At 44.4% G+C, this 14,067-nt stretch overlaps 1 protein-coding gene across 1 annotated transcript in view; it reads left to right on the forward strand.

Annotated features, from left to right (window-relative positions):
* The window catches only part of LOC124804961 (46 kDa FK506-binding nuclear protein), a 66,868-nt gene that overhangs the window by 11,427 nt on the left and 41,374 nt on the right, over positions 1 to 14,067 (forward strand). The window contains exons 2-3 of the mRNA XM_047265353.1: positions 12,658 to 12,909; positions 12,989 to 13,054. Of these exons, the coding sequence (XP_047121309.1) occupies positions 12,658 to 12,909; positions 12,989 to 13,054 (318 nt within the window). The remainder of the gene's footprint in view (positions 1 to 12,657; positions 12,910 to 12,988; positions 13,055 to 14,067) is intronic.

Here is a 14,067-nt window from a genome sequence, read left to right on the forward strand (position 1 = left end):
ATTTTTTACGTACCCCAACTTCACAACCATCGGTTCCTCCTTCATCTAAACATCATGTTTCCAAGAAGGCTACAAAGAAACCCGGTTCATCTCCTTCTCCGCCAAGGCGTGTCCCATCTACAGCACCACCTGGCGGAAATCGCCCTCGGCCGTCTTCTGTGTCGCCGGGGCGCACTGCTGGCGGCCGATCAACCGGCCGATTGCTGGTGGCAGGAGCTGCTCCTGAACAACCTATGGATCAGGATCTTCTGCCTTCGGCTGAATGCCATTCCATGCTGTCGGTCGCAAGCTCTTAGCAGTCGTTTAGTTGACAGCAACCTTGGTCACATTCCTCCATTTTCTGTTCACCCTATGTCCATTATCCACTGCGGCATTCGAGCCAATCAGGATGAATTGTCGATCCTCTTACGATCCTACTCGCCGGTCATCTTCTGTCTTCAGGAAACAAAGCTGCGTCCCCATGACCGCTTTGTTCTCCCTCATTTTCAGTCCGTCAGATATGATCTCCCCTCTGTTGAAGGCACTCCCGCCCATGGAGGACTCGTGATTTTTCTCCATGATACTCTCCATTATCACCCAATCCACTTAAACGCTTCCAAGCTGTCGCCGTCAGTCTTTCCCTTTCTGGATACACGTTCTCTCTTTGTACTGTATACATTCCATCGTCCACACCAATGGCACGAGCTGATCTCCTTCATCTTCTTGGTCAGCTTCCCCCCCCCCCCCCCCCCCCCCCAACGCCCCAACCCCCATATTTCCTGGTTGGGGACTTCAGTGCCCACCACCCGCTTTGGGGATCTCCACATCCTTGTCCACGTGGCTCACTATTGCTAGACGTCTCCACCAAGTGGATCTACACTGCTGGCCACCGTAAATGCAACACCCTGAAGGAAGCATCCGAATCAAGTGAAATTTACACCATGGGTTTGCAGCGATGAGATATGCAACTGATTAGAATTTCAGCGCAGACGCACATCACGCGCGCCTGTGGCGCCACCTCATAGCGCCATTTAAGGCTTGGCGATTTCGACGAGTGTACGTTCGGCACGTGTGTTTACCTTGTGGTTGTTTCACAAGACGATCAGTTATGCCTCGTAGACAACAGCGAACATCGTTTGATCAAGTATCAGAGTTCGACAGAGGAAGGATAGTGGCTTACCGAGATTGTGGATTATCATACAGAGAAATCGCTAGTCGTGTTGGACGAAACCAAACAACTGTAATGCGGATATGTGACCGTTGGATGCAGGAGGGTATGACGGACCGACGTGGTCGATCGCATTCACCTCGGTGCACCACTGCACATGCTGATAGGCAAATTCTGCGCATGGCAGTGATGGATCGCTCAGTGACATCCCGAATCATAGCACAGCACATTGCGTCTGTAACGCATCATCCAGTGTCTGCGCGTACCATTCGGCGCAGTTTTCAGCAGAGTGGTCTGTCCGCAAAACGTCCATTGCTTCGTCTACCATTGACGCAGAACCACAGACGTCTCTGTCGCCAATGGTGTGATGACAGACGGATGTGGACGGCAGAATGGAATGACGACGTCTTTACTGACGAGGCACGCTTCTGTCTGCAGCACCACGATGGTCGGATTCGAGTGTGGAGACACCGTGGAGAGAGGATGCTGGACAGCTGCATTATGCACCGCCACACTGGTCTTGCACCGGGTATTATGGTATGGGGCGGTATTGGATATTACTCTCGCACGCCTCTAGTAAGCATTGCCGGTACTTTAAATAGCCGGCGCTACATATCCGAGGTGCTGGAGCCAGTTGTCCTTCCTTACCTTCAGGGCTCGGCCACAGCCATATTTCAACAGGATAATGCGCGACCACACGTGGCACGCATTGTCCAAAGGTTCTTCGTCAATAACCAGATTGAAGTGCTTCCCTGGCCGGCTCGCTCTCCGGATCTTTCGCCGATAGAAAACATGTGGTCCATGGTTGCTCAACGAGTGACCCAGATTACATCCCCAGCTGCCACACCAGATGATCTTTGGCAACGTGTGGAAGCTGCTTGCGCTGCTGTACCCCAGGAACACATCCAACGTCTCTTTGACTCAATGCCGAGACATGTGGCAGCGTTGATCTCCAACAATGGCGGCTACTCTGGCTACTGATTCTGGCAGGAACCACATGTCACAGATGTCTGTAAACGTAATCATTTGATACTTGGTCAACATGTTATCTACAAAATAAATTTTGTTGTGCTACCTCTTGTCTTTCTTGGTGTTGCATTTACGGTGGCCAGCAGTGTAGTTTGCCTCAACACTGGGGTCCCTACATTTTTGTCTGCCTCCACGACAAATTTATCTCATTTGGACCTTGCGGTCGGTACTGTTCCGCTAGCTCGGCGCTTCAAATGGTTCGCCCTTGATGACACACACTCGAGTGACCACTTTCCATGTGTCCTTAGACTGCAGCCTCAACTGCCATATATGCACCCGCGACGCTGGAAGTTTGCCCAAGCCGATGGGACACTTTTTTCGTCTCTAGCGACATTCGATGACCGTCACTTTCCGAGCGTCGACGATGAGGTCACACATATTACCGACGTTATTCTTACAGCTGCGGAACGTTCAATACCACGCACCTCCGAATTGCCCCGGCACCCCCCAGTTCCTTGGTGGAACGAGGCATGCCGTGACGCAAGACATGAGCGGCGACGTGCTCTTCGCATTTTCCGCCACCATCCTACTTTGGCCAACCGTATCCGCTATAAGCAGTTCCGTGCGCGATACAGTCATGTCATCCGCTATAGCAAGAAGGCAAGCTGGAAATTCTTTATCAGCTCATTTAACACCTTAACTCCCTCCTCGGAAGTTTGGAGTCGGCTTAGACGGTTCTCAGGTGCGCCTAGTTTCTCCCCCGTCTCTGTGCTCACTGTCATGCATGATACATTAGTGGACCCCGTCGCAATTTCTAACTCATTGGGTCAGCACTTTGCTGAGATTTCGAGCTCTTCAAATTACCCGCCAGCGTTTCTCCCGAAGAAATGTGCAGCGGAAGTGGGACATCTTGCTTTCTCCTCTCAAAATCGCGAAAGCTACAATACTGTCTTCTCCATGCGGGAACTCCAGCATGCACTCTCTTCTTCTCGCTCCTCTGCCCCAGGACCGGATGGTATCCACGTCCAAATGTTGCTGCATTTATCAACCCATAGTCTGCGTTACCTCCTTCGCATTTATAATCAAAATTGGACCGACAGTATTTTTCCCAGACGATGGCGGGAAGCTATCGTCGTCCCTGTTCTGAAACCTGGAAAGGACAAACATCTCCCCTCTAGCTATCGCCCCATTTCTCTCACGTGTAGTGTCTGTAAGGTTTTGGAGCGTATGGTGAATTACCGTTTAGCTTGGTGGCTGGAATCCTGCAGTCTTTTAACACCTGCCCAATGCGGATTCCGAAAACATCGTTCTGCAGTTGACCATCTTGTTGCTCTCTCCACTTATATCATGAACAATTTTCTCCAGAAACGCCAAACAGTAGCAATATTTTTTGATCTGGAGAGAGCATATGATACCTGTTGGAGGACAGGCATCCTCCGCACACTGTTCTCTTGGGGCTTTCGAGGTCGGCTGCCCCTTTTTCTTCGCAAATTTATGGCAGAGCGCACATTTAGGGTGCGGGTGAACACTACTCTCTCCCGTACTTTCTCCCAAGAAAACGGGGTACCCCAGGGCTCTGTGCTGAGTGTTGTACTGTTTGCCATTGCCATAAATCCAATTATGGGTTGTCTCCTTCCTGATGTCTCGGGCTCCCTCTTTGTGGACGATTTTGCGATCTACTACAGCTCTCAACGGACCAGCCTTCTTGAACGTCGTCTTCAAGGATGTCTCGATCGCCTCCACTCTTGGAGCATCGAAACCGGCTTCCGTTTTTCTCCCAGTAAGACCGTTTGTGTTAATTTTTTGTGACGTAAGGAGTTTCTTCCACCCTCCTTACAACTAGGACCTGTCAACCTTCCGTTTTCAGACGTCACTAAATTCTTGGGTCTTATGTTTGACAGAAAACTGTGCTGGTCCTCCCACGTTTCCTATCTTTCGGCTCGCTGTCTGCGATCCCTCAACACCCTCCGTGTCCTGAATGGTACCTCCTGGGGAGCGGACCGAGTGGTCCTTTTCCGCCTCTATCGCGCCTTAGTGCACTCGAAATTGGACTATGGAAGCATAGTCTACTCCTCTGCTCGGCCGCCTATTCTTCGGCATCTCGACTCTATCCACCACCGTGGATTACGTTTAGTGTCTGGAGCTTTTTACACCAGCCCTGTGGAAAGCCTTTATGCTGAGACTGCTGAACCTTCGCTGTCCAACTGGCGAGCAGTCCTTCTGAGTCGTTATGCTAGCCATCTGTGTTCCATGCCTGCTAATCCAGCCCATGACATTGTTTTCGACGCCTCCTTTGATGTGGGGTATGCAGGCTGCCCCTCCTCCCTACCACCACCGGGAGTCCGCTTCCGTCAACTGCTCCATTCTCTTCCCTTCCGCTTTCCTAAAACCTTCTTGACAACTTAGGGTACAGCACCGCCTTGGCTCCGTCCCCGGATCTGTCTACTCCGTGACCTTTGTTGATTTCTCAAGGATGGTACCCCTTCACTTGTTTATCGTCAGGCATTTGCTGCTCTATGTGCACAAATGACGGAAGCCACATTTATTTACACCGATGGCTCGAAAACATCGTTAGGTGTAGGGAGTGCCTATATTGTTGGCGACACCCCAAATCGCTTTCGGCTTCCCGACCAGTGTTCGGTTTATACTGCGGAGCTTTACGCTGTTCTCTAGGCTGTCCACTACGTCCGCCGCCATCAGCGTATACAGTACGTTATCTGCTCAGATTCTCTCAGCTCTCTCCTCAGTTTCCAAGCTCTTTACCCTGTGTACCCTCTGGTCCACCGGATTCAGGACTGTCTGCACTTGCTCCACCTGGGGGGCGTCTCGGTGGCGTTCCTCTGGCTCCCGGGACACGTTGGTATCTGTGGAAATGAGGTGGCTGATATTGCAGCCTAGGCTGCAGTCTCTCTTCTTCGGCCAGCTATTCAATTGATTCCCTTCGCCGATCTACGGAGCGTTTTATGTCTTCGTGTTGTTCTTTTATGGCACGTACATTGGTCGACACTTCCCCATAATAAATTGCAGGACGTGAAAGCTCTTCCTTGTGCTTGGACCTCTTCCTCCTGAACCCGTCGTCGGGAGGAGGTAATTTTAACTAGACTCCGGGTAGGGCACTGTCTTTTTAGCCATAGACATATTTTAAGCAGCGATCCTCCCCCACTCTGTCCCCACTGCTCTCAGCTGTGGACGGTAAGACACCTTTCAATTGAGTGCCCCTATTTTACTCTGTAACGCGCCCGTCTACAGCTGTCGCCTGATATATCGTCAATTTTAGCAGATGACACGCGCTCGACCGATCGCGTTCTCGAGTTTATTAGTGCCAGTGAAACGACGTCAGTCATTTGAAGCTTTTTTTTTGGGGACAACCAACCCCTTTCTGTAGTGGATTTTTAAGCCTTCCTTCTGCTTTTAGTTTCTCCAATTTTATGACTTTCGTTCCCATTGCTGCTGGTTTCCACTTTCGGTTTTTTACTGTTTCCTAAGTCACGGACCGGGCGCTAATGACCATAGCAGTTTTGCGCCCTAAAACAAAACAAAAAAAAAAAAAAAAAAAAAACAGAAAAAAGGTGGCTGGCTTCTCCTTTTTATTTTCATTGCCTGCCAGCCAGCCATGGTAATCTGCTTTCTTGTTTCGATCTCTTCATGTTTCTTGCGTTTCTCTCTGGTTTTCTTCTCCGATTTTGTCCATTACCGTGTTTGTTGCCCTTCTGTCATTCTTGTGGTTTCCTCCTTTCTTCTAGCTGTGTTTTGTATGTATCAATTATTTTTCTCCCACCCTTGTGAAATTACTTTAATCAGAACGAGGGACCGATGACCTTGCAGTTTGGTCTCTTCCTCCCTTTTAAACCAACCAACGAACCATAAGCAATTGAAATTTTTGCCATACGTAAAACCTGTTTTACCATCACATAACAGGGTTGTGCAACTTCTGTGCACTTGTTTTGTACTGAAATTAGCCAGTCGGTGAACTAAAAATGTGTTCCACTGCTTCAGTACCTTCCTTTGATATAGTGATGCCTTCCCGTTGAACCAATAGGAATTGGAGCACTTACAAGCTTCAAAACATTGTGAACAGGAAGTGAGCACTGATGGCATTGTTGCTGTCCTTCAGCTGGAAACCTATATCCAGCTGGTCCATGTTGTAGCATAAAGTTCACTACAATTTCATTTAACTCATAACTGGTGTCTGTAATCTCTGCAATTCACCAGTCATACACACACGCCACAAACATCCCCGTTCGCAGGTTGTGAATCTGAATATTATTCTGCTGTTGTTAAGGTGTTGGATGAAAGAACGAAATTTCTTCTTTCTTGCTCCTTAAAGTGCGTGCAATAAGAGTTCGCCCATCACTTTGAGTCCAAATATGTCCCCTGAATTCCTTTCACAGGAGTAGTATGCTTGGGCCGTTGATCTTTTTTGTGCTCGTGGATTTTTTTTGATTTCCTCTTTGGACAAAAGGCTGAGGGCTGTGGATGTTTAAGATTTCATGACTCTCGTAAAATCCTGAGCATTCTGAATCGCAGCTGTATTTGTTCTGGAAAGGTTGTGCTTTGTAGCATGGTGCTTCAGCAGGCCTCCTACACCATGACAAGGCCCCTTCCTATGACTGACCAGTAGCACTGTATACGTAAATCAGTTGTCACAAATGATTTACTGAATTCAACATGATCAGAAGTAACTAGATTCTCTGCCCCTGTTTGCAGTTGAAGAATTTTGTGCATTGCTAGCAAAGCATGTGCTGAGCCATGTCCTGTGTCATCACTTATAACTGCAACACTTGTAGTCGTGTTTTGAAAATACGTTACTCCTGTGTAAATTGAAACCTGGTAATTACTCCAATGATATCTTTCAGATAAAATGACTGCACTATTTGAACTTTAGCTGCTTTGCAGGATGACCATAATAGGGATATGGTCTTCCAAAGACGCCTTTTACAGATCTTACATTTCTTGATTTGTCTGCCATGTGCTTTGATACTGATGGAATGTGGTTCAAAATTGTTTTCTTCGAAAATGTCTCTGGAAAATAAGTTGAAACTTGCACTTTTCACTGTAGAATGTACAGTATTCAACAGCGAATTGATATTTGTGAAAAATTCGTGGCAAGAGGTGCAAGAGTGCTTTGGTTCATTTTCTTCTGAAGATGGAAAGTCATTCATTGAAGAATGTGGTCAGTATTCATCCATAGCTTTAGAGTAATTTGTCTGGGCTTTCTTGGTGCATATCAACAGTTTAACAGGACTAAAACCTGCCTCTGTAGTTGACTGATTCAGGGTATTTAATTCTTCGTCTATTGATGCAAAATCTGCATCATTGCACCATAGAAGGCTTCACCTTGTTCAGATACTATCTTTGTTATGCTGTCAAAACATTTAGAACACACAAAGTTGTCACTGGAAACATCTTCACTTTGAAACGGTCTTCAAATGAGAACATATTCCCAACCTGAACAAAGTCTGGTTATTTGTTTATTCTATATATCACTCTTTTATGGCTATGCATAGTCAGCACATTTCTTTCCTGTGGCCCCAGTCACAAAACACCCTGCAACTGTGTCAACTGGCAAATTCCTCACAAAACACGGAACTTATGGTCTCAGTTTCTTAGAAGAAAGTTAAAAAGCATAACTGCAACAAAGAAAGTGATAAGAAACAACTGTAACAAAGAAATTAGTAAGAATCAGCTTCAGTGAAGACATATATTAACCTTGTAAGTTAAAAAAAAAATTTTTTAAAAAATGAAATTTGTCCAACTTAAAAGTGGAAGCTCTCCGTTACAGAGAATATAGTACTACATGGTAATAATCAACAGAAAAAAATCTAACTTTTCGGAATTGGCATTTTTGAAAGAGTGTTTCGTAAATTATAAAAAAAATCGAAAGGCGACAGTAAAAGAACTTTGACATTTATGTCCAAACAGAGGATACTATTGTAATCATAAAGCAGTTATCTTTCAAATAAGAAAAACTCTAACAAAATATCTGGAACTGTTACAGGGCTACAGCATTTTTTAAAAATTTCCAAAAGTCAAGTCTTGAAAATGATGTTTGCGGTGTCATCTTTGAAGACCTGTATCTTGGAGCAGGAATTTTTTGAAGAAAACAAAAATACGTGTTTCTTACTTACTTACTCCAGAATTTTAACATATGCTTAAATTCAATAAAATCATAGACTTTGAAGGTAGCCCCATCCCTGTCTGAAGTGATACGTATTATGCGTCATGTTATTTCTGGCGCAGAAGTCTCACCTTCGGTGTATTTTCTGCATATTTGGAAGGCCCCATCATATCTATGAAATTGAACTTAGGTGTTTAGTCCTCTGCTATATTGTAATGTTGGCCCCGTGTACTATGTCTTCCATATTTCCAAGGAACTCACCATCCTCATTGTTATATCCTCTGAGGAATATGCCTGGTTTGAGAGACTGTTATTGCCTAATTTCACCCTGGCTTTGATGGTTATTTCAGCTACATAGTTAACACAGTATCAGTTGTGGCTTGAGTATCTTCATTCAGCACAAAATCGTCTCCGGTCTTTGCTTTCTTATTACTATGCTAGTATAGCATGTAATCTTTGCTGTGTTTTCATCCTTTTTCATTTTGTCTTGCTTATTCCTAGTACAGTACATGTACATTTGTCCTTTCCATAAAGTTGCCCTTCAGCAATATACTTCGCCTTCAGTTTACGAGGGTAAGTCAATTACTATCCGCAGTTTACTTATATTTTTGTTTATTTTTGTAGTACTTTCGTTTTACGTTGATGAGGTGTGGTTTATTTGTTGTTATATCTTTGCAATTTTCAAGCTGCTTGGTAAGTTTAGTTATCACTGCCATCCTGTTAATCATGGCTGCTCCTCTGTCTATTTGCACCAAAGAAAAGCAACATTCGGTGATCCATTTTTTGTGCTCGGAAGGCGTATCAGAGCCGAAATTTGTTGAAGACTTTCAGTACAGTATGGGAACAGTGTTTTGCCACAATGGATTGGAAAATTCCAAAATAGTTGGACAAGTGTTACACACGATGAAGGAGCCGGACGACTGTTTAGCGCCACAAATGAAGAAACCATTGAGCGTTCATGTGAACTGATTCTCTTAGACGATTAACTATTGACGAAGTGGCACATCATCTACAAATTAGTCACGGTTCTGCCTACGAAATCATCCACGACAGACTTGGGTTTCATTAAGTTCGTGCAAGGTGGGTCCCAAAACAACTCATACAGTTGCATAAACAAACATACTTGGACATCTGCAAAAAAGCATTTGGATCCCTATGGTAACAAAGCGGACAACTTCTTAGGATCATTACTGGCTGGCCTCTGTAGCTGAGGTTCTAGATGCTTCAGTCCGGAATTGCACTGCTGCTACGGTCGCAGGTTCGAATCCTGCCTCGGGCATGTATGTGTGTGAGGTCCTTCGGTTGGTTAGGTTTAAGTAGTTCTAAGTTTAGAGGACTGATGACCTCAGATATTAAGTCCCATAGTGCTTAGAGCCATTTGATCATTACTGGTGATGAAACATGGATCCATCATTACGAGCTGGAGAGGAAACGGCAGAGTATGGAATGGAAACATCCAAATTCACCGTGCAAGGGAAAGTTCAAGACCCAACCATCCACAGGAAAACTGATGCTTATGGTTTTTTGGGACGCACAAGGTCCAGTACTGGAACGTTATGGGGAAAGGGGCACATCCGTAAAGAGTGTATCTTACAGTGAGATGCTTAATGCCAGGCTAAAGTTTGCAATTCGAAGCAAGCACTGAAGATTGCTGTCAAAAAGTGTTCTGTCGTGGCACCACAATGCCTGTCAGCATACTGCTGCCAACACTGGTGAAACGCTCCAGAAACTAAAATTTGAAGTACTGGATCATCCTCCGTAGTGCCAATCTGGCTCCTCCTTACTATCACTTATTTGGTCCACTCAAACATGCATTAAGGGGCCGTCGATTTGCCGTGGACAAAGCAGTGAAAAAAGCAGTTCATTCGTGGCTCGCAGCTCAACTGAGATTTCTGGATCACAGCTCAACTGAGGACCTTCTTTTGAGGGCATCAGGAAACTTGCACAACAATGGACCAAGTGCGTTGAAACGCAAGAAGACTTATGTCGAAAAATGGTGTTCTTGTAAGTTTCCTATTTGATTACAATAAAATTTTATAACTACTTTGCGGATAAGAATTGACTTTCCCTCATAATTATGTGTGGGGTTCCTAGTCACTTTGGTTTCCTGGTAAGATCAGTTCTGGTGTTTGGTTCTTAGGTTCTTTGGATGAGCATCGGTCTCTGTAGTTACCATGTATTCCTGAAGTGATAGAAGTGGAGTTTCCATTTAGTGTGCTAGATAGGAGGCTTGTCTTTGTAGTGAAAACAACAAAACAGTTCTTTTCTACTGGCTTTTAGACCTAACAGGGAGGATTTTCTTTTGGGGTTTACTCCCTTAGCCTTTGAAGATCCCTCCTCATGCCATGGAGCAGTAGGATTTATGTGCACTATCATCAGAGGAATGGTCTGCCAGTTCCACTGTACTGAATCATCTCTGCCATTGAGGCCTTCAGCTGTAATTGTGGGCATGAACTCCACGGTATGCCTAACGGTACTGGGTCCCTGTCTGGACTCAGCCCAAAATCTTGGTTGTTGTGAAATACTGATATGTATTGTAGCATGTGATATAAGTAGTCCAGAAGTCAGTAGCTTTGTTTTGAGGTGGGGAAGCCAACAAATGTGAATAAGAAAGGCTGTGGCTAAAGGTTGATCTATTGAGTTGACCCAGGTTTGTGTTCACTCCATATGTAACATGCCTTACATGAGGTAAACCTGTTGTCAATCTGAAGGTTTATTTGAACACACATGCTTATCTAAGCATGATCCTTTTAGAGGTAGTGTGCTGTTGTCTTCATGTGTCTTTTGAGGTGGTTTTGCCCAGCTGTTTACAGGGGGCCTACAGTTTAGCATGGATTCCAAACTGTGATGCAGCATGGCATTTTTAAGTATTAATGAATGTTACAAGAAGTGAAAGGTGTAAAGGGATATAGATTGTAGGACTGACAGGGGATCAAACTAGAGACCATCTTGATTGGGGGGGGGGGGGGGGGGGGGGGGGAGGTTGGTGGCGGAAATGGAAAGACTGTGGATGTATCTGTTGCAGAAGGAGGTTTTGTAGTGCTAGGGTGGGAACAGAGAAGGGTAAAGGTGGATGAAGGACAATGACTAACAAAGACGGAGGCCAGGACGGTTGCAGGAACGTAGGATATATTGCAGGGAAGGGTCCAGATGTCAAGGGCAGTCATCGAAATGAAGGTTGTGGTAGGCAGCAGGCTCAGCTACTGGGTGATCCAGCTGTTTCGTGGCTACTGTTTGTCGGTGGCCATTCATTTGGACAGACAGCTTAGTTTGTAGTTCACATGACTGCTTTGACAGGTAGCCCTGCCTTTGATGGGATAGATGATGCATGTGTCTTGACTGGAGGTGGTGATTGTGGGAGGAAGTAAGAGACAGGTCTTGCATCAGGTCTGTAGCAGGGATATGAGCCATGAGGCAAGGGATTGGGAGCAGGGGCTGTGTATAGTTGAAGCAGCATATTGAATACCACTTGGCGGGGGGGAGGGGGGGGATAGTGGGTAGGACATTCCGCATTTCAGGGCTCAATAAGAGGTAGTCGAAACCCCGGTGGGGAATTTGATTCAGTTGCTTAGCGTACTAATGTTTGGCAGTGAAATAGTATTTGGCTGTGAGAATAGTCTGACAAGTCCAGTTTGTTCATTGATCCCAATAATTATTTAAGCTTGGAAACTATGCTCAGCCCCCCTCCCTATTTTTCCTATAATGCTGTGACTGAAATAGAAGGAAAATTGAGGATCTTTGATGCATTTGCATGAACTAGTTTGTTGCTTAGTGACACCTCTACTGATACAGAGAGCCTGTAGATAGAAGCAAGTGTCACATTATATTTTCTGTGCTTCTTTCTTCATATATTTCATCCTTATAAGAGGTGCCAGCTACAGAAGGGTTTTTGTGTACTTTCATCCTATTGAACAATGATTCCAGCTTGACTGAATGTGAAGTTAGCTGTCTCAAAAGTGTGTATGGTGGGACTGGATAAAATTATAAATTGACTGATTGGAAGCAAATGTAGCAGTGTGTACAGGAAAGAGAGAGTCTTGCTGTTGTCCACAAGACTTAATTGGCCTCTGTTGCAATTTCTTTATATTTAAAAATTGCTATCAGTTGCCTTTCAAAATAGGTTTTTGTGATTGTTTCAAATTGATGCAGAAAAGATTAACATGTCTTGACTTTGGAAAGGCAAATGTACAACTGATATTTTAGGATACTGAGGAAATGGGTTTCCTCTAACAAGTTTTGACATACTGTGTAATGATGCATGCAAAACCAGATTAAGAGTATGCCTGGATATGGGTCATTGTGTGGGGTAGTGGGTAGTTTGACAGAAGTGAAAAGTGCCATCATGAAATGTTGCCAACTATTTATAGTTTTTTGTTGTGCATCTAAAAATGCAAGTTTTGAACAAACAGATATTTCCTTTCAGGACTTGTGTTGGAGCCAGGAAAGAGGTATGCGCAGACAGTGGATAAACCATTCCATATATCGATGGCTAGTCTTGATGTGATGCATTCTGAAAATGATTTGGTGTCAGTGAATGTTAACTTCCAGAATGCAGAATTTATTCTGTGTAACCTACAGAAAAATAAAGTTTTTCAGACACCCCTAGATTTAAACTTCATGGCAGGAGACAAGATTGCATTCTACACCTCAGGAAAGGGTCGCGTTCATCTGACAGGTATGTTATTCCTTTGAGATGATTTTTTCATTGTTCAAACGTTGACTATAGCAATGTCTCATTGGTTTGTGTTTTAAAGGTTACTTGATAGATGACGACGATGACATGGGTATTGAAGCTGAAGATGAGGAATCTGAAGAGGATGGTAAGTACTCGAAAATAATTGTACATAAATGTAAATACCACTCATGAATTAGTCTGTAAGCCTGGTTCAATACAAGGAGTGATCTGTGACAATGGGACATGTGATAGACATGTCGCCAAACCCTTTAGCCGTTATTGTCAGTAGATGAATCCTGATGATTCTGCTGCTTCTTTGTTCAAGCAGCTCCTTATTTGGACTAAAGAGGCTGAGCAGACACTGTTCCAGACTTTTCTACTCTGAGGTGGTACCAGGAATCAAACGCAGGTCCTGTTGCACCAAAGGCAGCAGTGCTAATCATTAGGCTACGGGGGCAGTAATTGTAAGTGTTGATTATTTTTACAGTGAAGCAATCATTAATGTCAGGATTTTTAATGCCTCATTTCTGAATCCTCAATTCAGAAAAGTACTCATAGAAACAGTGGCAGTGAGCTCTTAACTACTGGTAATTATTAATCCGAGAACAAAGTAATTTGATTCTAACGTGGATTTTGAGAATGGCTGTAGACTATTCAAACACCTCAACAAGAAAGATAATTTTCTACACTTTCTGGATGAGCTCATTGCAGCAGTGAAGATCAGATTGGAGACAGCAACTCGTGACACTGAATGTTTCCAAGTAATCTACTGTGCATAAGTGTCTTTGTAGACATTTAGCATCTGAAATATCACATATTATCCAGCAAACAGAACTGGAAATCAGGCCAGCTTATTTGCTCTCAAGAAACAGGATGAAGAGAAGGCACAAGTGGGGACTCTGGTACCCTTAAAAGTGGAGCACTGCCATACACTGTATGCCATTGTCTTGTGTAGAACAACATTTAAATGCATACTGGATTTTTGAGGATACTTCTCAGACACTACTACTTTCCCAGCATTTGTTTGTAGAACAGGAAGAGTCAAGATTTCTTCTAAATAGACTATTACCTGCTTTAATCATTTTGCCGTGTATCTTGCTAAATATCTAAAGTTTGTTCCCTGTTTCAAAGCTGTCATCTCATTTGTACATAACTCTT

Source organism: Schistocerca piceifrons, chromosome 7 (genome assembly GCF_021461385.2).
Source record: "Schistocerca piceifrons isolate TAMUIC-IGC-003096 chromosome 7, iqSchPice1.1, whole genome shotgun sequence".
NCBI classification, from domain to species: domain Eukaryota; kingdom Metazoa; phylum Arthropoda; class Insecta; order Orthoptera; family Acrididae; genus Schistocerca; species Schistocerca piceifrons.